The following is a 26,845-nucleotide window of genomic DNA, read 5'->3' on the forward strand; positions in this document are numbered from 1 at the left end:
ATATGAACAGCACAGAGTGACCACCATCACACCAGGACACTATTTTCACGATTCATCTTAGCATAAAGGCATTCATCTTCTGCAGAAGAGGACCTAGGGGTTACAGTGGACGAAAAGCTGAATATGAGTCAACAGTGTGCCCTTGTTGCCAAGAAGGCTAATGGCATTTTGGGTTGTATCAGTAGGGGCATTTCCAGCAGATCGAGGGATGTGATCATTCCCCTCTACTCAGCACCGGTGAGGCCTCATTTGGAGTACTGTGTCCAGTTTTGGGCCCCACGCTACAAGAAGGATGTGGACAAATTGGAGAGAGCCCAGCGGAGGGCAACAAAAATGATTAGGGGGCTGGAGCACATGACTTATGAGGAGAGGCTGAGGGAACTGGGATTGTTTAGTCTGCAGAAGAGAAGAATGAGGGGGGATTTGATAGCTGCTTTCAACTACCTGAAAGGGGGTTCCAAAGAGGATGGATCTAGACTGTTCTCAGTGGTAGAAGATGACAGAACAAGGAGTAATGATCTCAAGTTGCAGAGGGGGAGGTTTAGGTTGGACATTAGGAAAAACTTTTTCACTAGTAGGGTGGTGAAGAACTGGAATGGGTTACCTAGGGAGGTAGTGGAATCTCCTTCCTTAGAGTTTTTTAAGGTCAGGCTTGACAAAGCCCTGGCTGGGATGATTTAGTTGGGTTTGGTCCTGCTTTGAGCAGGGGGTTGGACTAGATGACCTCCTGAGGTCCCTTCCAACCCTGAGATTCTATGATTCTATGATAATGTCATCATCACACCAAGGAAGTAACACCATCAGCACAATGAGATAAATACAGCCACATGTGCATGCCAAAAATTCACAGTACAAGCACACTGGGATCCACACAGCAGGATAGTAGTGTCAGTTTAGCTCTCAGTCTCTGAGTCCATCCCCACTAAACTAAGTCCAAAGTTTCAGCTAAACACAAGGGCACCTGCAAATAGCTGTACTAACAGCAGGAGCTACACTGGCACAATAGGAGGAGTTGCATGTCAGGGCACTAATTCCCAATCCCAGTGCAAGGCAATATGGGATCCAAGCACCAGGTCCTTAGAACCAGAATTTGTACTCACAGGAAAGTGGGATGAAATTAGAGAAGTTATGGAAGGCAACTCCCAAGAAACAAGGCATTGACCAAATGGCTGGGTGGATGGTAAACAACCATCACCAGCCATTGTGTGCAGCAAGTGAATGACAATTAGTAACTTAATGACCACCATCACCAGAGAATTACTCAACCCTGGGACTCAGCAATGCCCCCCCCCCCCCAACATGATCACAAGCCCTTCCCTTAGGAGACAATTCAGGTTTCCCCTGATAGGAGAGGGAAAATCAGGCTACCTCTCCCTGTCCCACAACATGGTGCCTGGACTTGTGTTTGCCAGAGCACATGGGCTAAACTAAACACATACTACAGCAGCAGATAGTTCGTTCCAGCCTTCCCTTGGGAGACAATTCTATCCACACCCCCAAGGCAGAGATTGTACTGCTATGAAGATTTCCCCGGATAGTCTCAGTTTTCCTCTCCTACACCCCCCCATCCCTTCCCCACTGCCTCTTCCCTTCCACCCCTCACCCCCTAAGAGGCAGTCACCCAGATGCCAGGGAGCGGGAACCAAGCACACTACATGGCCACTGTCTCTGAGAGGCAGGTGTCTCTGCCTGGGCAGGGAGGGCAAGCAGGGACCCCACAGGAGACCAGGAGATGCGCCTCTCCCCCCACCCCCACCAATGCCTGTCCTGGTCCAGCTGCCCGGGTGCAGGGGATGTTTTTGGAGATGCCTCTGGCTGAGCTCCCTGCCCCCCATGCAGATGGCCATCCCACCAGCAGCCAGGTGCTGGCTCTCACAGCCACCTGGGGGGTTTCCAGTCCCCCCCCCAAGAAAGACCCCCTTGGAAATACACTTACCAGCTGCTGCTACTGGCTGCCTTTAGTTGGGTGAGAGGTTAGGAGCTGCTGCTGCTGAGCCAGAGAAAGCACACCGGCCACAGTGCCACAAGAAGCTGGTAGGAGAAGGTGGTGAGGTGTCTCAGCTGCTCAGCCCCTTGCTCCAGGAGCAGTTCCCCTTGCTGATTGGCTGGTGGCCAAAAACCATCTAAACAGAGAGCACTCACACTCCCTTAGCTAGCTACCCTACTACCCCTGCCCCCACCGAACAGCTGATAGCTTGTGGGCCCCCATGGGCCCCATAAACAGTTGACTGGTGGGTGGGTGCCCCTGCCCCCTATAGGGGCATGCCCCGACCTACCCCCTTCTTCCCCAAGGCCCCAGCCTCTCCTCCTCCCCAGGAGCCCAGCTTGCTGGAGCTCATTTCCCCCTCCTCTCACTGATTAGCTGTCTGTCTCCCTCCTGCTGGGAGACAGCAAATCAGGGAGGCAGGGTTTATGCAGCATACTAGGGGAAGCCAGCAAAGCCTGCCTGCAGAAGCCCAGCTTGCTGGAGCTCAGTTCTTTCCCTCCCCTCCCTGCCACGTGATCAGCTGTGTCTCCCTCCTGCTGGGAGACACAGCTGATTGGCAGGGGCGGGGTATGCAGCACGCTGGGGGAAACCGGGCAGGCCAAGCTTCAGAGCAGAGCATCTGCCCCGCCCCTGGTGCCATGGTAACCCCGCCTAAGGTGCCTCTTTTTTGAAAATGTGCTGAGGGGAAGCAGTTGCTTCCCCTGCACCCCACTAGCTACGCTACTGGACCCAGTTAGTGTTTTCTTCTGAAAGAGAACTTGAAGGGAGCACAGGGTAACTGATTTGGAACATACTCCTTTGGAAGAGTAATGTTACCTGGGTTAATCCCAAGCCTGCTGTGGCAGAATTAGCGGTAACACACATACATAGCTGAGTTTATATTCTGGGTAGTGTATAGTCTACTTCAGACTGGCACAACTCGTAAAGGAGCCTGGGCCATATTACTCCAAAGAAAACAGCTGAGGGCTGAACCCCGCTCCCCACCCCGAAAACACTCCTCACCCCCGCACCAGTGCTGCCCGCCCCGCAGAAACAAACCCTCCTTCCCCAGCACTGCCCCACCACAACAGCGGTATTGAACCTTGGTAATATGTAATAGTGGGCCCCTAAGGTAGTATAATTAAGGTAAAAGAAAAATGTCTTTTTGCTAGAAGTAGAATAAGATCTTCCCTCCACTTTGTGATAAATTGCCCTGTTGAATGAATGAAGAAGGCGTGGAAGGCAGCACCTCCAGACAGCTGCAACCCTTGGAGAGGGGATGGGAGCCAGACCAAGGACAATTAAACTTGTCAAGTGGGCTGACTAGAGAAGAGCAGACATACTGAAGGCCACGGGGGTTAGAAGCAAGCGCCTTCCCTTGGGAACACCCTCTTTGCAGCATTGGGACAACCCCCAGGCCAGAGAAAAGCAACAAAAAGGACCAATTTTTATGAGAGACAACAGGGCTGGCTTTAGTCCGATTCCCCCGAATCAGCCCCTGCATCTAAAAGGGCCCCGTGCCCTAAAGAAGAGCACCTAACTTTTTAATTTTTCCTCACCCAGCGGTGGTCCAGGTCTTTGGCGGCATTTTGGCAGCAGGTCCTTCAGTGCCGCAGAAGACCCGGAGCGAGTGAAGGACCCGCTGCCAAAGTGCTGCCAAAGACCCGGACCACCGCCGGGTATTCAAATTGGGCCCTGCACTTCCTAAAGCCGGCCCTGAGAGACAAGGTCAGTAGAACAGGTCAGCCACCAACTCGCCGCTCGCCTCCTCACCTGCCCCCTGGTATAAGCCCCCACCACCACTGCCCGCCCGCTCGCCTCATCATCCTCCACCCCCCGGCTCGCCTACTCACTGCCCACTTGCCTCCTCAGCTCCCCCGCCACTGCCCGTCTGCTCACTTCCTCAGCCCCCGCACCCCCCCAGCTCACCTACTCACCCTCCGCCACCCACTCGCATCCTCAGCCTCCCTTCCCCACTGTCAGCTCACTTCCCCCCCCACACTGCCTGCCCACTCGCCTCCTCAGCCCCCCCACCCCCCAGGCTCGCCTACTCACTCCCCCCCCGCTGCCACCACCAGCTCACCTGCCTGTCCACTGCCGGCTTGCCTGCCTGCCCGCTGCTGGACTCTTACCTTCTGCCGCTGCCCCCGCCCCCTGCCACTGGCTCACCCTCACTCCCCAGCTTGCCACTGGCCTCTTCACCACCCCACCTACCCACTGGCCAGCCAGCCATTGGCTTACCTCATCCCGCCGCTTGCCTACTCACCCCCTGCAGGCCGCACAGTGGGCCCACGCGGGCCACATGCAGCCCACTGGCCGTATGTTGTCCAGGCCTGGTCTACATAGATAACAGTCCCTTGGCTGTGTGAATTTATAGAAGAAGCAGAGTTTTTTTATAATTAATTCAAAGCTTGCGGGACACTGAGAACCTGGGAGAGCTATAAATTTCATTTTAACTGCAGTCCAACTGTTCACATATGCACTGCTAGGCAGTTTTTATATTTAGGGGATAAATTCACGCAAACTGGTATTTAGAGTCCACCTGTATGATGTTTGCATCCTCTGAGATTAATTCTGAACAACTCCACAAAATTGAAGGTAAAATTCGGCCAAAACAGTTTCAGACTAGTGTCTAGTCTGTTTCCTTCCTTTGTGTAAATAAACCTCTCTAGAATTTCAGTTTCACGATTCTTCACTTCTGATGTAAATACCTTTCAACAATAAGTGGTGGGGACACCAACTTTATGAAGAACATAGTTAACTTTGGGACTGTAATGGATAATGTCCCTTGAAATGATGGTTGTTTGAGAGGGCATATGTTTTGGAGAATTAATCATACGATTACTAGTTTATAAACTGTGCTCACTAACCATTCATGATACGTAATTAATAGAGGTGGTCAGGTTTTCTTTTATTCAAAACACTTTTCAGTGGAAAAAGGCTTTAATCAAAAGGGACATTTCTGTGGGAAATGTCTTTGTCAAAAAACAATTTTTTGTTTTGTTTTCCCCAATCAGCTGAAATCTTTTGGCTTTCAGTTGCTGAAAATGGAAAAATCTTTGGTTTTGGGGTTGTCAGTTGTTTGCTCACAATCTCTAGTGATTAGTCACATTGTATATTGGTCATAATAATCAGGGAGCAGAAACTGAATCAGTTGTTTTATTAGATCAAAAATTCTTGACCATATTATTAAGTGGTTTTATTAAAGTGTGACAAGCCTTGTTTTAATTCTAAAACATGACTGTACAGCTGCACCAGGGAGAAGCTACCATGAGCCCTTGCTACACAACAATTTGAGATGGCAGAAGTGGCTCTTCAGAGCAAGCAAAATACAACTTCAGTATTTTCAACCCCAAGTGGTAAAAATATGACGAGTTGAGCGCTCCAGGTGTTGGAGCTTTTAAGATTCTGTGAAGATGTGAAAGGAAATAACAGCTTTTTCACATTCACTTAGCTATTTAGCAGATATTTTACAGCAGTTTTTCTTTTAATGGTGTGAATTGAAACAAAACCCAAACAAATATCATCATAATTGACAGTGAACTAGAATGATGCCAAAAAGAAAATGCTCCAACGAAGTTATTTTGCCCATTGGGTTTAACTTGCAAGTCAGTAGCTGGAGACTTCAGTAGTCAGTGAATAGGTAGTGTGGGAGTGTTTCACTCCCCTTGCAAAAGAAGTATTTTGTAAGACTGCAGTAGACTTCTTACATCAACTTGATTTGTAAGTAGCTGCAGTATATAGATATTAGTATATATATTAAAGTTCTGTTCTGTAGGTACAACTGAACACTGGTTCTTAATTCCATCGCTACATAAAAAATGAGATGCTACTTTAGATGTCCACATTTTATTGCAGATTGCCACAGGTCTGGAGCTTTTTGGTGTAATCTTCCTGGAACAGTTTCTGTGGGATAATATTTTGTTTACATAGTAGCCTAAGCAGTCTGATTATATATCCTGCAACGAGAAGCATATTGCAGCATCTCTTGCAATGTAACTATTAAAGATAAGACCATTGCCAAAACCACATTTGAAAGCTAAATTGTTCTCAGGGGCTTTATGATAAAAAGAAACTTGATCCAATGCATTCATAGTTGCCTATCTGGTCTTGAACTTATTAATAGCTTCCATATGTAAGAATTTATATAGAGTGATGCCTTTTTTTCTGGAATAGCATCAGCTCAGATTTACAATTTAATAGTTTAAACCTATTAGTGCACCCAGGAAAAACAATTTTGGTGGGACAATGAGCTTAGCCCTAAGAAGGGCTACCTATACCTCAAAGGTTTGTTTAACTTTCAGTGACTCAGATTCTCTCTTAATCTTTGAACTACCAAGACACTTGTATTGGCTAGATGGCACCTGGTCCACATAGGGGTCAAAATTCATGCCTATATATAAACTGTAGGGCAGCATGTGAATGTACATATCAGACTTCAGCATGGGAACTGCTTATGAGCCCTTCTTTGCAGGGGCGACTCCAGGCCCCAGCACGCCAAGCGGGTGCTTGGGGCAGCAAGCCACGGGGGGTGCTCTGCCAGTCACCACGAGTGCAGCAGGCAGGCTGCCTTTGACGGCTTGCCTGCGGAGGGTCCGCTGGTCCCGCGGCTTTGGCGGACCTTCTGCAGGGACCAGCGGCCCCTCCGCAGGCAAGCTGCCGAAGGCAGCCTGCCTGCTGTGCTTGGGGTGGCAAAATGCCTAGAGCCGCCCCTGCTTCTTTGGGAGGACAGAGGAAATGTACCAAGGTGGCATACATAGATGAGGCCAGATTTCAAAGTTAGGCATGTTCTGTTGCTCACATACATCTGTGACACAGAGGCCTAATTGATGCCAGGTGGCAAAAGGTTCACTACTGTGGCAGCAGCTCCTATCAGGCCTGACAAACTTGCTACATCCAAGACATTGCTTGTATAGTACTTATCCAAAAAAGTGTCTTGTAATGAATTTGAAGTGTCTTCAAATGAAAGCCGACGACACACTGGGTCATTGCAGAATAATATTAATGTATGTACTGACTCTGTGTAAGGAATTGTATGTGTGTTTACTGAAATTAAGGTTTAAAGTCTGTAACAAGGCAGAGTAGATAAATAGGTCTTCCACTAGACCACAGCATGCCTATTACCTCTCTTTGTCTCTGATGTAAGTTAAGCTTTGTAAAGCCAATACAGTAGAAACCCCATGTGGATGTAAAACAGTGATTCTCAAACTTTTGTACTGGTGACCCCTTTCACACAGCAAGCCTCTGAGTGCAACCCCCCCCTAAAAAAATTTAAAACACTTTTTTATATATTGAACACCATTATAAATGCTGGAGGAAAAGCGGGGTTTGGGGTGGAGGCTGACAGCTCATGACCCCTCACAACTCCCCTGAGGGGTCCCAACCCCCAGTTTGAGAACCCTTGATGTAAAATAAACAGGAAAAAATGGTTAACAGGGAAATGTGAAACCAACGTGGGGGAACACACTGGAGAACAAGAAAAGGGGGAGAAGAGTCTGATCTGGAGATGCATTTCAAAAGGGGCATTTCAAAGATTTATAGGAAGGGAGGGAAAAAAGGACCTCTTTCTTATCCTTCACTAAGGAAGCAGAAAGGCCAGAGCTTTTTGCATTCATGAAAGTTGGATCCTAGACATGTGGGGTATTCATGCTGGGATGTTGCTTTAGATGAGAAATTGCTTTTAGACCAAGATGTTAGCTTGTTAGAGTTAAGATTAGACTCTAGAAAGTGTTATTCCTTTGGTTTTATGTGTCAGCTGTTTTCCTAGGACACATACTCTCTCAAATCTTAATCTTTGTAAATAAACATATTTGTTTTCACCATAAGTAGATTCTAGTGCTGTGGCATTATAAAGGTCCTGCTCCTGAGTAGTGCCAGTCAAGCTGTGTGTACACTGGGTCTTCATATACAGCTCACCAGGTTATTTCTGTGATTGTCTAGTGTCAGGAACTGGATGCTACCAAAGGGGTTGCTCGCAGAAGAGTTCAGGTATTGGTGTGTGTGTCTGTAATTAGTCTGCACAAGGGAGAGGGCTATGGTCAGAGGCTGCTGGTTTTGGGGAGCTGAGCTACAACAGGCACCAGGCAAGAATGCTTCACACTAAGGGCAGGGGGTGGTGAAATCCCTCACAGCTCTGGGGACCATCATGTCTTTCTTGTGCTCACCAATACAGGGGAAAGCATGCACAATGTACACATGCAGATACCTAAGTGGCAGATGCACACGAGATAGCAGCACAAATAAACTATGCCCATACACATACCCGACTTGAGAAATATGGGTTATAATGTACATTTTACATGACATTCTGCCCCCGTAGTTTTGTCTCTGTGGGCAACTAGCAGCATGTGATTGTGATAGGGTAGTTCTACCACCTACTATATTCCCATAAATCCAGGCAGCTCCTTCATTCTCTTGTTTCTGGTGTTAATGTGTAGGCTTGGAACATGGGGAAAATCTAGGCTTGAAATCCTCACTAGTGAAAGGCAAAGTTTGGTGCAGAGGATCACTAAAAATTATGAATAATTCTCTATCTATGGATACTGCTCCAAACCTCTTATATGTACAAAAGTGGGCTGAAAATCTAATGGACGGTCTCATCTGAGTTTTCTTTACTTCCTAAAACCAACTAGGAAGGAACTACTGTGAGATGAGTTTCTCTCACTGTATTTTAACTCCGTTGCTTTTGAACCCAACCAGCCCCCAGATACATACAGGTGCACAGAAGTGAAAAACATAGGGAAGCTATCAAAACTTTTCACAGCCTCAGGGGTTAGTTCTAGTTTGGGGTGAAGGGTTGTCCTTTTTTTATCCAAACCATTTTGTCCCACTAATCTTCACAAGCCAACAATGAAGAGACTCTGTTGCTATCCAGATGTAAGTTCTGTTGCCTGAAGAGTAAAGAGCTTGTTATTGACATTTGTTGGTGAAATGGGAGAAACGTGGCCCAGAACTTTGGGACAAAGGCTCCATTGGGGAGAGGGCTTTCTGCCAGCATGTGTTGGTAAGCAAAGGGAAAATGACTTAAAACACCCAGCCTCATTTACCTTTCAGTGTTTTGGGCAGTTTGGTCAAAATGCAGTTATGTTTTGAGTTTGGGGAAATAAAACTTTATTTTTGTTGAGAAACAAAAGGACAAGAGAATTGCCCAAAACATGACTGGGATAAGAGATCACCCTAGCCAAAGCCTCCATTTTCCACTGCTAGAATCTGGAACTGAGCTATCACCAGAAGATGGAAAAGACTCTGCTAAGCATCCTCTGTCACTGATCCTTCTCTGAAGACTGTGCAGTGAGGTGGTGGATGGACCTGAGGCCGCTTTGGATGAAGTTGCATAAGGCAACAGCATAGTTAAGTAACTTCAGCCAGGGTCCCCTTACCCAATGCCAATAAGGCAGTAACCACTACTGCTGTGATGGGTGGTAGAATCCCGCTGAGCAAGCCAAGCAGCCCTTCCTTTAGAATACAGGATCTCTGTGAGAACTTGGTCAGTTGTTATAGAGATGAATTTCATGCTTTACAGCAGGCTGATCTGGTCTAGGTTTACTCTGTAAACTCATCAGTAAAATGGGGAATCATACCTACTTCACACAAGCATTGTGAGGATTCATTAAGTAATCTGAGTTGGACAGTGAAATAGAGAACTACTGTTACCACTATTCTTAGACTGAAATAGCACTGGTGTGATTGACTTCTTTCCTGTTTTTGATATGCAGAAGAATCCTATAATAAAAACCAAAGAACAAATTGTATAGAGTTTAAAGTAAACAAAAATCAGTATTGCTAGACCTCTCTAGACTAGCCCTGTTCCACTTCTTAATCACCAGGGTGATGTCAAATGAAGATTTCATAGGCTGTTTTGGGTTTTCCAGAAATCTAACTTCCAAGCTTCCTCAGAGATGTTGGTTTGAATCAAGCTCAATGTACTTAGCAGAGGGACCAATTCAGATTCATAAGTGACCTAGCCTCAAATCAACCCCCATTTTTTTTCTTCTTATTCTTACTACATGCCACCAATGTGATCAGAAAAATGTAGATGTGACAAACTGCAACAGTTAGAAGCATTCATGGAGTGGAAATGAAACTACTAGTGATGTGTCCCTAGATGAAAAAAATATCCAGTTTGCAGAAAATTGTACCCTAGCATATTTATCAATAATTAGAGGAGAAACTATTCATATAGAAATTTGCCTACAAAGTTACATCATGCAGTTTCCTGGCCTGTTGACTGCACTAATAGCTTCACTTGTTATGAACCTCATACAGAAAAATAACCTGTTGTGATTAAATAATTTTTTCACATCTTGTAAATCCCTACCTGTGACTGACAATGCCTCGAATCAAGAAAATGGAAAGAATTGTAAAAATCTATATTTCCCCATTTTGCTGTTTACCTTTTTTGCACTTGATTCAGCTTGGACAATGGAAATAGTCAGCCTGATTTGCTTAGTTCCACTTTCCGGTTCTGAGGGCATATCTATACTGCAACTGTAAGGTATAATTTCCAGCTCAGGCAGACATCACTGAGCTAACTTTGATCAAGTAAGTATGCTAAAAATAAAATGTAGCTGTGGTGGTGGCATGGGTGGCAGGAGAAGCTAGCTGCCAAAGTATGCACCTAAGGTCTTGGATGGGATTGTACTAAGGATGGTTATCCCATTTTGCTTCTTGTGCCATGGTAGCTACACTTCTATTTTTAGCACACTAGCTCAATTTGAACTAGTGAGCATATGTCTGCCCAAGATCAAATTACACCTTTCAGCTCCAGTGTAGTCATACCCTAAGCATTGGCAGCACCATGCTACGTTTGGCAGTAAATACTGAATGTTTCAAGCCATGTTGCCCTTAAATCATGGAAGAAATATATCAAGTTCAATAAGACTTCAGATTTGGTCCCAAGCTACCTGACAGTGTCCCTTTAAGTCAGCCCTTTACCATCTTGTTGCTATTATTGCTCCTGATCTGATAATATTCCCTGTGTGGTGCTAATACCATTCCTTCTGTAGAAGGATGTCACCAATGTTGTATTTATAGGAATACAGTGTTTCAAGTTAACACCTACCTTACAGACAGCAACTGACCCAAATTCTACCTTCCAGTGCTTCAGTTTTAATACTCAGTGCGTTCACTTATTTCCCAAGAGAAATGAAATAAACTGAGCTGTTAATAAAAGCACCAGGTTCAGTGCTCTCACATTTTGGTTTTACACCTCTTCATGAGTGTTCAGACAACTGCCAAATAGTCACAAAGGCATGCAAATTCTCAAAGTGCCATAGATTTAAGTACAATTTTATCCAAAAATTCATAATGGAAGTGTGTCTCCATTCTTCTGATCTAAAAAAGTCATTCAACAGAGCAACGATACCATATGATTTAGGAAATCATCTACACAACATGAATAATACGTTTCTAAAAAAAGATATCCCTTAAATTGAAAATGATTCATACAAACTGCTAAACAGTAACAGATTTTATTCAAAGACGAGGACTGATTTGTGTGACTTGCTACTCAAAAGGGCTACATTATTAAATACTGGACCATATCTTCAACTAGCATAGCTCCATTGACTTCAGTACTGTTATCTTCAATAGAGCTACAGCAACTGAGTCTCTGGCCTAGTCTATCACACATTACAAATATCTGGACTCTCTAGTCATTACATTCACAGTTGGAAAACTTTGGTAATATGGATGAAATTTATTCCTGAAAGAGAGTTTATTTAAGGTTAATGTTATGTTCAGTTATGTTTCTAATATATGGGTCCATAAAAGTCAAACCCAGTGAAAAAGCTATGCAGAGATAAAACTTGTTAAAGCAATGATTTGATAAAGTGATCAGCTGATTACAGAAAGAGGAGTTACAGCTGCAATGTAACGAGCAGCACAAAACAATCATACTCTGGCAAGTCAAATACATTTTAGCAGTTCACTGACCTATCAGCTGCTCTTTTCCTTCAGAGTTGTGGAATGAAGCAAACTTATTCCTTGTAAAATCTCTTGGATTCTACATGGTTGTCACCTGAGTCTATATACTAGTGAAAGTATTTGAGAAGTTGGACTGAGCTAGTTTGCATCACCTAGCATATGCTCTTACCAAAAGACGACTGTCCCCTGTAGTATGTTTCTAGGCACTTGCTCCTGTGCCCATTGAAGTAAATGGGTGTCTATCTAAAGCCTAGTAGAGTTAATGGAAAAAGTGAAATCAGTTGTTCATTCTCCCTTGCAATTACTCAAGTGACCTTCCAATACTTCTTGAGAGAGTCTATTCAAGACTGCAATAGATCTGTTAAAATATTTTCCCAATAGTAATCCTAAATTATCTTATTGCAGTCAGAGGCAAATTAGCAAAATACGTTCTGCAAGTACTCGGTCGGATTTTTAAATGAATTCACTCAGACTATTTTTGCTCATTTTGTGTTTGTTCATCAGTTAAGCTAGTGAACGTCAGGGGCAGAAACATTCATTGGGGGAGAAGGCAGCAACTAGAGCCTGCCAAAGCTCATCCTTTGGAGAATGATAAAAATACAGCACAGCCTTATCTGCTGATGGTTTTAAGGGCACCAGCATGCCTACTTCCCCCTTCCTTGCAATGTTCAGGTATGGATGGCAAGCCTGCTCTCTCCTCCTCTCCTAGGACATTGCCTCGTTCCACCTGACAGTTCCACAGGAGCCTCTGTTTCTCTCCCCTTGGGGATGTGGGAATGGGGTGTAAAAAGGAGTGATTCACATGTGTACATATATTAATTGGGACTTGGGAGTCAAATTTTGCACACACGTAGCCCCTTAAATGCCTACCTTCACTCTTTCATTGCAATAATTAAATTGGTAAAATCTTTTGCCTGATACTGGTTGGAGGCTGGATACTGTTTTTAGATCTTTTTGCCTGGCTTGATTCCTTCCCCCCCCACCCCAAATATGTTCTGATGATTCTATTCAGGCGTCTGTTCTAATCTGGTGTCAGCCTTCTTGCATCATCTTTCATTAGGATACCAATGCAAGAAATAAACAAATCAATCAGCACAACATTTACTGTCAGCTGCATTGATATGCCACTTGCCTGTGCAGACAGCTGACTACTTAAGCCCACTTGAGCTTAAAACTCAAAGAAGAAAACATCAGATTGAGTGGTTTATTAACAAGCCATCCCGGAATAATGAGAGGTCACAGCAAAGGAGGACAAAATAGTCTCTGATGCAGGCTATTCCCGCACACTGTGTTGCTCCTCCAGACCCTACCTTTGGGGTGTGCTCAGCTTCTGGCTTGAGGCCCAGCTCTCACTTAAAATTTTAAAACTTTGTTGGGCTGCTCAGCAACAAAAACATAATATCACTGAAGACGTAAACACTCTGTTTAAATGTACAGATTTCCTTCTGGGATGTTCCTTGGCTTTACCTCCCTAAAAAGGAATGGAAAGTTAGAAGGCTGAACAGGTTTGCGTCTGTTAACAAGAGATTTGTTAGCGCAGACATTTAATTAGGTTTTCCCTCCATCATTTCTTAATTTAGACATAACAGATAAGGTAAAATCATTTATAATTCTTTTATCCTTCTGATTATAATTGCTTTTTCTTATATAGACATGTACACACAAACACTCTACATGGAAATACTACTCTTCATCTGAATCTTAAGACCCATAGTTCTAGGCATACTCTTGGATTCCTTGCGGATACTGAGGTCTCACGTAGCAGCAGCCAGTGTAATGTTTTATACCATTTCTACTTGCTTAGGAGACTCTGTCCCACCATAGCAGAGAATGACATGGCCTCAGTTATTCATTCCTTCATCACCTCTCAGCTAGACTACATCAATACACTATACCTCAGGCATGAAGCCTTCAGCACTTAGGAAACTGACTAGTACAGAACGCTGCAGGGCATCTCCTCAGCAACACAGGCTACTGTTAGCACATCACACCTGTCCTCTATTCTCTACACTAGCTTCCCATAGAAGTTCAAAGGTCTCAGTCCTTATCTTCAAAACGCTCCATGGCCTGGGCCCAGAATCTCTAAAAGATCATCTAAAGCTCCAGGATGACAACTCTACTCTGGCACAATGGAGCCTTCTACAATAAGGGCAAAGCTCATCCATGTGGGAGAAAGAATTTTCTTAGAGGTGGTCTGAGACTGGAACAAACTTCAAACCTTTCCTACAAGTGCAAGTTGCATTTCTTTGACCTTCCCTAACACACACATAGGAACTGGCATATAACAAAATAAAAAGCACTCACTACAAAAACAAGACTCCAGTGAACACGCTTCTCCCAGTGAGGAGAGAGAGAATGAAGAACATGTGACAGGCATGTTGCTTAATGCATTACCGGAAAGCACTTGGGTATTATGGTGATGAGTGTGGGATAAGAACCTGTAAAGAAACAAGGCAGAAGAGGTTTTACCAGGGTGGCAACTATTCCCATTTTATAGTTAGAGTAACTGAGGTACCAAAGGAGGCACTAGTCTCATTTCACAGGCAGGGAAATTGATGAACAAGCTAGTTAAAAAGACTTGATGAAGGCCACACAGAGTCAGCAGCCATCAGGAATTACAACCAAGATCTCTAAAGCTTGTCCAATGCTCAGTGCACTCTAGCTGCCTTTATGTATCAAAGCATGTTATCAATTAAGTACCTGTATATGACGACAACAGCAGGAATCTCAAATCCCAAAGCCACGAGTGGAACCAACTGTTACACACAAGCCACCATCAAAGATTAACTTCAAGCTGCACTAGGATCTCAGTCAACAAAAATACTTTCCTTAAAGAGGAAAGGGACTTTATGCCTAAGTAACAGTATTGCCACTGTATAGACTACAGAAAATGGATGGTCTCTCTGCTCCCTCTGCTGGCTCAGCGTGAGAGCTGTAAGAGAAACCTGAGAACACAGTTATAAACTTACAAAGAGTCCTGTGGCGCTTTATAGACCAGGAGTAGGCAACCTGTGGCACACAAGCTGATTTTCAGTGGCATTCACACTGAATGTCCTGGCCACTGGTCCGGGGGACTCTGCATTTTAATTTAATTTTAAATGAAGTTTCTTAAACATTTTAAAAACCTTATTTACTTTACATACAACAGTTTAGTTATATATTACAGACTTATAGAAAGATCTTCTAAAAACTGGCACGCGAAACTTTAAATTAGAGTGAATAAATGAAGACTCAGCATACCACTTCTGAAAGGTTGCCGATCCCTGTTATAGACTAATAGATGTATTGGAGCATAAGCTTTCTTGGGTGAATACCCACTTCGTTCGATATTCATCTGATAAAGCGGACATTCACCCATGAAAGCTTATGCTTCAATACGTCTGTTAGTCTATAAGGTGCCACAGGACACTGTCGCTTTTTACAGATCCAGACTAACATGGCTACCCCTCTGATACTTGAGTTAAAAACTTATTACTGTACTTTCCACACATCATATATAACTCTCCTGCACAAGTTATTTACATGTCTGAAATGACTCTAAATTCAACTCCATACACTTGCTTTATTTAATTCTGAGTGATGTACCAGTGGACTGAACAGTCTGATTAATAGGGAAGTGTTTAACAAAGCAGCTAAGGAAATGCATATCCACACCATGGCTGTCTAGAAGACAGTGTGGTGCTCTGCTGAAATAAGCATCAAATTCAGTACCTCCAAAATAAGTCATTCAGGAAATATTTTGAGATGGGTCCTAATGAATCGAGGGAATCAAAAGGACAGGTTTGCTAGTGTACGCATGGCAAATTATGTTGGCAAAAAATAAGCTTTTGTTTCATGACTTCGTCCTCCACATTTTTTCCTCAGTTATAACTGATAGCAGGGCTTGCAAGGAACTGTGTCCCAGAAGTAGTCTCAAAGACTGTTGCCGCAAGTAATTTACAAGTAAAACTTTACCTGCACTAACAGGAAAAACAACCAGTATGAAAAGTAGATTTGTAAGATACTGTAGCCTCTACCAGGCTCCTGAAAACAGATTCCCAGCTAGGACAAGGAAAGGAATCCACAGTAGAATTTTCCTGTGTGCCATGGTTCAGGGAAAGCAGCTGGCTGGGAAACCTTCTGCCTGGAAGCAGTGTAAACTGGGAAAGCTAAAACCCTCCCCCAGTGACTGACAGATCTGGTTCTACTTCCCCAACAGTAGAGCAGAGGGAAACAATTATCTATATTTCTAAAAGTAGGTGGAAGTTAATGATTTTTACATTACTAAAAGACCATGCTGCTGGCTCCTCAAGATTAGCTTTATACTGGGATAACTGACTGAATAAGCTTATGGATAAAATAATGTGAAGTTACCTAGTTTCCTGGAAACATGACAGCACTGACATTAGGAAGTCGTTCTTAAGGTTTTCATAGTCTCCAGGGTTAGGCTAGACCTAAATATTTATAATACTTCATAAAGCAACCTAGGTCCTTGTTCTTGCATAGTAGGTACTAATATGAGGGTTTAAACACCTCAGCTGAGTTGCACATCTGAATGTAAAAGCCTTTTCCAGTGACCAGTACAGTAACCCCCATTCAACATAAAGTATCTCTAAACTCATTTAAATAGCAACCCAGCTGTAACCAGGAAAACTAAACCTTCCAAAAAGCTAAAGAATCTTTGTCTTTTATGGGAAAGGGGCATCAGCAAGTATAAGGTACATGAAACCAAGAGCTTGTAGTTATGACAACATATCCACCCCACAAAATCCCTGAAGCCTCTCCTCACTATAGCTCTGCTTCAAGTTATTGAAAATCAGGGCTGTGTCAGCCACAAAATCTGATGCAACTTTTCAGATTCAGGGATGTTTGGATTTAGACCAACCACCACTGAAAACAAAAATAGACGTTTTACAGACAAAACTATAGATGCTGACCAGTCCAACCTCCAATCCTGATCTCCTTCGCCACCAACTCTAGCCCTGACCTCTTGCTCCTGAAACTCCCTTCCAGCACACCACTAGTTGTCTCGAAAAACCTATCTGCTCCAATCCTCGGGTCTCCCCTACTTCCTCCTACCACTCCAATCGAGCTCTAGCTAAAAAACCTCACCCATCCATTTGTTCCCCTCTCACTTAGCTTCCACCAACAAGGGTATTTGTATTCTACCCCCAAAGAAAATCATTTAGTAAATATGCAGTGAGGATTTATACTAGTTTACTTCAAGACAGCCACTACATTAGAATATGCATAAGGGTGCAGAGATCCAAAACTGCTATTTAACATAAATCTGTAAAGTGATTTGAGGTAGTATTTTGAAACATAGATCCTATTTCCTGTGCTCTACAACATGTAGAGGATTAATCATGGACTATTTAAAAAAAATCAAGTTAGTATCAGCAGTACTGCATGGATTTTTAAAAATTCATGTTTGGGGTTAACAACATACAAATGCAAAGAACTTTTACTGTAAAGATTAGTGAAATAAGCTAGCTAGTGTGCATCATGACTTTACACTTCAGTGCATGTTCTACCCATGCTGCTTTTCATCCAGGACCTAGAGATGGAGAAAGAAGTATTTTACATCCCAAGAAGCTGCAGAACTCCTCAGGTCAAACAAAACTAGGCTCTTTGGATAGTGAAAACAAAGGACAATTCTCCAGGATGGAGCATTATCATCTTGTGCTCAAGAGGGTTCAGACTGGTAATTTAGAATTCTTGAAATATTCATGAGCTAGTCAGCCAGTGTAACAAGTAAGTGTTGAACGGAACTGAAAAATCAGTCTGAGTAAGCACAGCCAGGATGTATCAATGTATAATACCGCCAAGTAGCAGTGAATTGTTCAGGAGTGCAAGAACCAATATACATTCCCAAGGTAGGAAGAAAGATAGTTTTGATGTGAAAGCTTACATTGCTGTTGTCAGGGTCATACTTGTTGCATAGGCTCTATTCTTCAAGGCTATCAATGTAGGGCCATTTATGAGTTGTACATTTAAAAAATGACAGCTACATCAAAATTTAGTTATATCAAACACATTTAATCTTTTCTTTACAGATTTTCCTCTACAGGAAGAACTGGAGAGTTGGTCCCATCGTGTTCCCCTACTGTTAAGTTATATGCAACAGTACAAAGTATATCAATTACAACAGCAATATGTGATGCTACATATCGACTAACAAAGGAGCACAAAGAAAAGGAACAATGGAGGCACGATTGAACAATCTGGAGTTATTTATTAGGAAAAGTAAGACAGTACTGTTTCAACATTCATACTGAACAGTAACAAAACCAGAAAAATAAACTACAAAAAAGTAGGTCCATTATATTAAAGTTGGCTTATGGCAGTACAGTACAAACAAGTAAATTAAATCCAAACCTCATTTATGCAAGCAAGCAGTAAAAGAGTTATATACAGTTTTGATGGGGATGGATTACATTGTAGGCACAATCAATTTGGCCACAATGAAAATACTTAATTACATTAAATCTATTCTGTACATTCAATAATGAGCAGCTATAAAATGAAAAAATAAATTAAACAATTTACAAGAGATGTACTACAGTTTACATAAAGGTATAATTTAATAAAGTTAATACAAATTTGCAGCACATTGTACTTTTTACATCATATCTTCAGTGTCAGAACAGTAAACAAAAACTCAGACATAACATAAGTACAATACAATAGAATAAGGCAACTTAACTGAAATGGCTCTTATGGAGAACATCCTCCTCACATGGGTCTGGAGTTTATGGATTTGCTATCCCTTTTGCTAAGGAACTAAAAGAACTCTGAATGTACGATTTGGTCACTAGAAGGCCTACACATGGTAAGAAAATTGCCTAGCAATTAAGAGATAAAATATATATGGTTAAAATGACAAATGTAAAAACAGATGGTGCTGACTATCAAAATACAAGAGACAACTTTTTGCGTATGTCCCATCTCAATCTGAACACCAAAGTAACACAAATTTTCAGGTTCTTGGTACTGCAAATTTAATTTTTTCCCCAAACATCCTCATTCCCTAAAAAATCTGTTTAAAACGAGTCTTTTGTAATGTTCAATCTGAAACCAAATGTAACTGCTTAAAGACTTTGTATTTACAAAGATCTAAAACATCCAGGCTGAAGGAATAGTGAAATTTGAACAGATTAAAACTGTTATTGCTCCAGATTAACAATTCAGAAACCCTATTTCAGTTTATTTTATGGATAGGACTACTTAACAAGTTACACCTTTAAAATTAACTTTAAATATTCACAATTTTCTACAAAAATGGTAAATACTTACAGTAATGGCTGTACTTTTTGAAGTGCTAACACAGAAGGACACACGGTGAGCCCACAGTAGTTGGTACTAAAACTTTGTCTACTCTAAACAGCTACAATGACAAAGCATGGGAAAATATAAGATTAACAGCTAAAGCTAGTTTTAAAACTGAAATTCTAGTAATGGAAAGTGATCCATGTCATAAAATGCACAAATTGAATGTAATCTGCTTTAAAGAAAGCAGCACAGAAAGCCAGCCCCATGAATGTCTTGACTTTAATGCATTTCAATCCAAATATATAAAAAAGGAAGCTCAACGTAAGGCCATGAGAAATCTTTGCAACTTGACAAATTTCAAGTCTGTCAAAAGGACCAGGCCATAAATATTAATTCTATTTACAACTTATTTTGATTCTAAATTTTTCAATTGATTTAGCACCAGCAGCAATATGCAAAGTAGCACTACAGTTTTCCCCATTTGAACGGCTTTTTAAAAAGAATCTTGGGGCCAAATGTTTCATTACTGCTAAGAGTAGTTCCCATTTAAACCAACAGACTACTTAGTAACTAAGACAAGCAGGATTTGGCAGTCAGTGTTACAATAATACAGTGATACATGTCAGAGATCTAAGCAGGTAAACATCTTGGAAAACAGACTTGTTTGCAGACTTTATGTTCTTTGTCTTCAAGTCTTCTTTAAAGGTATTATTAAATTTTAGAATACTGGTAACAATATTTGGAATATATTAACAAGAAAAGACAGATACAACTGATCAAGAGGGTTTAGTAATATGCACTTCAGCATTTTGTGGACTATAAGTGGGGAAATTATCGCTCTGTGCTGTGAGAAGGCATCTTAGTGCCCCCCCCCATTCAGCTCCATATCAAACACAAACTTCCATAAGCTTGATTAAGTTTTTGCAGACAATTAACCCACCAACTCTATTCTTAATGAGCTGAAAATTTCCTGTGCCACACTGCTTTAGCCTGAAGGGGAAGAATTTTATCAAAATTTAACTTCAACTGTATTTATAAAATGTGCTTGTCGACCTATTACTGTAAAAGACACAGCTAGGTAATACTTAGTATGATCCTCAATATTGTTTAAATTCCTTAATCCAAACAAAACCCAGCAACAACTGTACACATTGCAGGTTTTCTAAATACCCGTATGTGGGAAACACAGAAATATCTGTTTCATAAGGAGAACATGAACATAAGAAATAGCCAGCTTGACTGCACATTAAATTAGATGCAGGAGAAAGTGGGTTACACCTATTTAGCTGCATTGGTTCAACCTCAATACTGGTTTTGCTTGAAGTAATCAGTAACAAGACCATCTTGTCTCCAATTCTGTTATGAACTAAACTAATCTGTCTCCTTAGGATACCAAAAATTCATTTACAGAGGTTTTATAATGAATGAGATATTTACAAAACAGTAAAGGCATGAAAGATTATATGATGAATAAACATAATAAGACACTGATTAGTCTTTAAAGAGCACAACTTTGCTCTAAGTGCAAGTACCTTGAAATACTTTCAAATGTTTAACTCCCACAGCTATCCTAAAACATTAGGAAATATAAGTTATTGCCACAGTTATTTAGAATGGGCCAGCTTCTTAAAAAAAAACCTCCCGAAAAATGTGGTGCTTTATTAAATATCTACACTGGTTCAGGTAGAATATAAAAAATTGTAATATAACAAAGGCTGTTTATTCTCCTCACATTAAAAAGGCAAGGAATACCTTACATGTATATACAAGACGTATACTACCAACCACCTGAATGCAATAGGAATAGAACTTCTCAATACAACTAAGTATTAGTTGAAGAACCAGAATTGTTAAGCATTTCTTAAGTATCCCTTAGAGATTGAAAATGGGTAACACAGCCTGACTTCCAACTCTCTTAATGCCAAAAATTTAAATAGCACTGCATGTGGTATTGATGCTTCATAAGCGCTTTGTTGCTGGATGTAGGTCACTGCAAGCAAAACTTAATGACAAAAAAAAACGGGAAAACTGATCTGTTCAGAGTCTTTACATTCCCAGATTCTAAATGGAATGATGCTTTATAGAAAAGTTGTTTATACAAGTGGCAATATTATTAGATTCACTAAAAAAAGACTTAACAGAAAAACGTAATGCCAGTATTCTAGATTTGGTCTTAAATTTAAAGGTCCAAAATACGCAGCAAAAAGGAGTTCCTTAAAGTGCAGTTACCTTAAGCCCAACTAGAAAGGTGTTGGAGAGTGGTTAGAGGTTTGTTAGCCATACCAACCAGTCCATGATATCTTCATATAAAAATGAAGCATCCAGAAACAGCCTGTACTTGTGGAACAAAAAACAAGCATCATTGCAGAGACACAACGACGTGCTAAACATTCTGACATAATGCATGGACAAATCCAATGGGAGGGAGGGGAGACAAACTGGTAGGCAAAACTACTCCAACAAAAGTAGACTAGCTTGCCATGAAGATGGGAGGCCAGAAAGCTCATACTGTCTTCTTGACTGGTCTAGCGGATCATCTAAAATGCTGATACAATTATTGTCCACATCTACAGTAAACAGTCTGGGGTGACGTATTACTGGTACCAAGAAGGCTCAAACATGAAGTTGCAGTGCAAGCAAAACTAACATCATTGGCATCACATGAGAAACTCAGGGCACTCGTCTGGCTGCTTGATCTGAGACCCACTACATTGAGAATGAGCTTTGCCTTTTTCTTTCAAGGGGAAAACCTCTACTTGAAGAAAGTGGTTCCCTCTTTGAGAAGTCAGCAGTAGCCATGAGGATCCACAAGCTTGCAAAGAAAGTTGTTGCACTTCCTCTGCTATAGCATGTGACCGCTTGTTTGAGTTCCTTTACTGTAAGAAAACTCCAAGTAGCATTGAAACAAAGGAATGCCAAATGTGAAGGTAAAAGCATTGAAGATAAGACAGAAATGAATCTACTTCAGCAATTCACTCTAAAGGGAGTCCTGGCAAGGTTCTTTTGGTCTGCATACGAAGGTCTAGATGAAGAAATTTAAAGCGCCTTTCATTTGTATTTACAATGCTTAGTGACCCCACTAAAGGTACAATCAATCTTTGGAAACTCTTGGATGACAAAAAGCTGTATTTGTACGTTTTTGGAAAAAATAACCAAATAAATCTCAGCAATTGTGCCTGAACACTCTCCAGCAAAAAGACCAATAACCCTCTGTTAGGATGGATCTCAAGGGGTGCACTTATAGGAGGGCTAGAAAGCTTTGCTTGTAGTCTCTGGGAGAATGGTGGGGGGTAAGAAGAAACAACAACCGAATTATGCAGAAGGAACTAAAAAAAGGCCAGCCAGACTTTTTCCAAAGTTGAAGGAAAAAAATATATAAGGTAGGACATGCATCTTATTTCTCATGAGCAATACTAATAGCATACGCAATACAGCTATTCAAGAATTCCTTATGAATTTATTCCGGTGTCCATGTTAACTTCAAAAATGTATCATAGGCTACATCAAATTAATATTTCTTGAATTTACGAAGGTCATGTGTCTCAGACTGCCTTGCTACAGAACTGGAAAAATAATATTTTAGCTAAACTTACTTTCAATATCTTCAGGTCAAAATATACAATCTATGAAATATTGCTTCAAAAGCAACTCTCAGTTTATGCTCCAGTAGTACAGGATGTATATGGAAGAAGTAATCTATGACAACGGATATAGACTAGCTAAAGTCATTCTTGCCAAACAGCATGACATGATGCTGAAGTATTATGTCTACATCCCTCGGGAAAGACAAGCATCTGGGGTGTGAAACTTTGTATAAGGCTAATACAACCTGCAGAAAAATAAGTCTTCAAATAATCTCTGTGAAAAGTTCATAGAAGGAACAAGTTAAATTACTTCTTCCTACTACTGGCTGTTAATGAAAACTAACTAAGCTACTAGATTTTACACTCAGTCATGGTAAAACTTCTCGCAACTATCATAAAGACACACGTTACCCAAGCTGTACCAACTTGCTTCATAGACTGATGCTGCCTTCGCTCAACGATAAGCATAGTTCTAGAAATTATTCTATTTCTTTCCAGACTGAAGCCTCAATTGAAAAGTCTTAACAATGGAAATTTAGCTTAGGTACTCAGCAGCAATGACAAACTATATTCGAAGTTGGCATTGTGCTGGGTTGAATGAAATGGCCTCCTTCTCACCCCTATAAGAGAGTCACTGCACTTCTGGCCTTAGGAAATTTTATGGAATTCAACTAAAACAAAAACAAAATACCCCAAACGCCAGAAAGAGTAATTTTTACTTACTATTTTCAGTCCCCTTTATGCACATTATGTGGAAAGGTAATGTGGCTAAGAAGTTCAGATGCTGCTGTAATGCAACATAGCAATGTTCTGGAATATTTACTCATTTACTTGATTTAGAGTCATATCCATTTAAAAAACATGTTTAATTCCAACGTATCAATGAGTTCTAGTCAGATATAGCTTTTTATGCATATATAGGAAATACTTAACATTAATTTACTTACTGCAAAATTGGGTATTTCTTCTGAGGTACACTAAAATATATATATATATATATATATATATACACACACACACACACACAGACATAGCTGGCTTGACTTCTGACATGGTCTTTCTAGTCTAAAGCCTTTATCTCCTGCAGCAGCAGCACTTCTCACAGTAAAACAATTATTGTAAAATTTAAAATAGTCTGAGAACACAGTATGTAGACAAAACAAAGGCTAGTCTCAGAATATGGAGTTTATCCCAAGGCCACAGTTTGCAATAATGGGAATTGTTTAACAAAGTATATTAAACACTGGTCCTTTTGACTCTGCAATACAAACTCTGGAGCTACAAAAACAAACTTCCAATTCAAAACAAGATAATTAAAATCATCCACCTAGATTTGAGACTATTAGAAGTGAAATATCTTGTTTATGATTAATGAAATGAAGGACTAAATGTTTTCAGATCGGTAGAGCAGGGATAGAATTTGTACAAGCTTCCTCAAAAAGATATGCCAAAGCAACAGAATTGCAAGCTGTAATAATTCTAGTCCCAGGCCTCTTTTGGGTAGATATACTCTGCAAGTTTTGTGGTGACTTTCACAAGTAGAGGAGAATGAAATCAAAATTTTGTGATTTAGAATGTAAGGTCATGGAATTTTGGATGTCAGATGCCTTTTCTAAAGGCTTGCTGTTCCTTGAATCATGAACCTAATCCAAAAGGGATCTTCCCAAAATACCATATCTACCTTTCAATAAATGAACTGAACAAATGTAAAGCTTCACAAGAGTACAGATATGTGGAAATGCAGTACTGTATTTTCACTTAATATATTTGCTAAAAAACTAAATTAGATATTTTCCCATGAGACATTAAAATTCTGCAATTACTGGAACATATTAAGTGCTGTAACACTTTATGCTGTCATACTGAGAAATGATCTTCTACACTACATAGCTTTGCTTTCTGTTGATGGCACTTTGGTGTTTTCAGGTCAATTGTCTTAAACATACAATTCTGCTCTTAGTACAATGCAGTAGTGAGACAAAAAACCAAACATCAAAATAAACCACTTTCATCAGATTATCTACAAAAGATATTTGCTTAGCACTAAAGCTTCATGTTTAAGTCCACACTATTGTAAATGATGGACACCTAAAAGGGCTGGAATTCTCTTTTGGAAGCTTGTTTTTCAGAGGATGTATTGCATATTAGAAGTTCAAAACTGGCTACAAGCACTGGAGATCATAAGGCAAAACCCACAGGTATTTCACTTAAAAATGCCTTACACAGCAAGATCCCACTTCCTTAATATGGTAACATCCAGCAGTTTACCACTTAAATTTAAAAACAACTGCAGCAAAACTGCTGCTTTTTTTCCTTTGGTTCCCGTTGACTTAAACAATGTAGTAGTAATGCCAACCAAGTGGAAAACAATTCAGTGTAGTGGCATCTGGTACTTCAGCTGAAATTCGGCAAGCCAAGAAGAGCACCAACAGCACCAAAGTATCCCTGTTTAAAAAAAAAAGAGCCGTCATTCCAAGTTTCAAATACCACATTAAAATTCTGCATTTTTTAGCCACAGAAAGGTACGTGGAAGGCTCACACTAAGTATGAAGAACAACATACATTTGTAATATACTGCCTTTTATCTGAAGTACTAAAAACGTAAAAAACCAAAAGTATTTAATTTTGTAAACTAGCATGCCCTGGTTAACTGCCTCCCCCCGCCTCCCCACTAAAGCCTATATATTACTGAAAACTATTTTTTTCCCCATTTGTTTGTAATAATAGCTAATGTATTTCGAAGGCACGTATCAGTGGTATCTGAGCACATATACCAAAACTGAAGGCTTTTGAGAAGAGGCTACAGAGATGCTGGCTGATCTTTGAACTCAACAGTACCTCTGAGGCAGTAGTTCAGCACTTCTTATCTCAACTCTCCACCTTAAGTTTCTCAAAAGGTATTCTTCAGGCCTGAACAGAGCCAGCTATACTTTGGACTGGATCTTTAGGCTGCATGTGGACAAACACAAGAACCACCTCTCTATCTGTGGACCACTTCATAATCAAGGTGGAAGCAAGAATTTTTTCCCCCCATCCAAGACAAAAAGACCACTATCATGGTCCCTCAAAAATCAAACCTTAAAATCTACCCCTCAAAAGTCCAAGGAGTAGAACTAGCAAGGAATTTCAACCATTCACTACTGCTATAGATACTACCATTTCTCCCACCTTATGCTCCCATAGATCATCATTGTTCTGATGACCAGTCACAAAAGGAAATGAAAACCTGAATACTAGAGGAAGAAGAAAACCTCAGATACAGACTGTCTCCATCACAGCAGTGGCATTCTGTAGTTTTATAGAAGTCGTATTAATTTTTTTCTGTCCTCTGCCATAGAGGCAACAACTCCACACCCTGCTGGAGCAAAATCACTTAAATTCTGACTGTCTGCATTCAAGCCCAGAACATGTCCTCTCCTAGGAGGAGGAATTAGCTTATGTCAGCAGAGGCTGACCTCAACCAGGTTAGCCTCCAACCACCAAAAAAAGGTAGACAAATGCCTTCCCAAGAATTTGTACCATTCACTGCAAGTATCAGTTGTGGAAGAATTAGAAGTCAGGGTGGCTCCTAACCTTTCAAGATATAAAAGCAAGCTAATCAAGAGCAGCCAAAAATACACAATAGTACTTTGAGCTGCCAGCATCCTATATCCCTCAGGTGGGCTTCAGGCTTCAGAAAGGTACTAGTAGCTAATATTCCACCCATAGACAAGGAAAGAATATCCACATTCATTCTGTTGGACCTCTCTACAGCTGGTGACAAACAAATATCCCTGTATTGTCCCCAAGAATGTACAGGATGAAAGGAAACCCCCAAAGTCCTGGGACCCAGACTGAACCCAGAGAACTGATATTGGCAACTATTTCTTCCTGATGCTTACCTATAGAGTCCCAAAATACCAGATCCTAATCCCCACATGAAATAGATATGAGACAATCTGAGTTAAGTGCCTGTGATATGTAGATTACACCCAGCTCTACATCTTCCAGAATTTTCAATACCTCACTGAAACATCCACATTAAAAATAGTTTGTTAAAGCTGAACCTTGTAAAAACTGAGATGATGCAGGTTAAAACAGGGAAGCACTGTAAGGGAATAAGGTTCAATTGCATCTTCAA

The 26,845-nt window shown here is 41.2% G+C and overlaps 1 protein-coding gene across 3 annotated transcripts in view; it reads right to left on the minus strand.

The window, feature by feature from the left end:
* Positions 1 to 18,084: 18,084 nt before the first annotated feature.
* Positions 18,085 to 26,845, minus strand: part of PANK3 (pantothenate kinase 3) — a 28,869-nt gene continuing 20,108 nt past the window's right edge. For 2 of the 3 annotated variants that reach the window (XM_039485153.1, XM_039485154.1), the window contains one exon: positions 18,085 to 25,170. In XM_039485153.1, the coding sequence (XP_039341087.1) occupies positions 25,120 to 25,170 (51 nt within the window). In that variant the 3' untranslated portion in view covers positions 18,085 to 25,119. The remainder of the gene's footprint in view (positions 25,171 to 26,845) is intronic. The other variant, XR_005583738.1, reaches the window with a different exon arrangement.

The sequence above is a fragment of the Mauremys reevesii genome, linkage group 8, assembly GCF_016161935.1.
Source record: "Mauremys reevesii isolate NIE-2019 linkage group 8, ASM1616193v1, whole genome shotgun sequence".
NCBI classification, from domain to species: domain Eukaryota; kingdom Metazoa; phylum Chordata; order Testudines; family Geoemydidae; genus Mauremys; species Mauremys reevesii.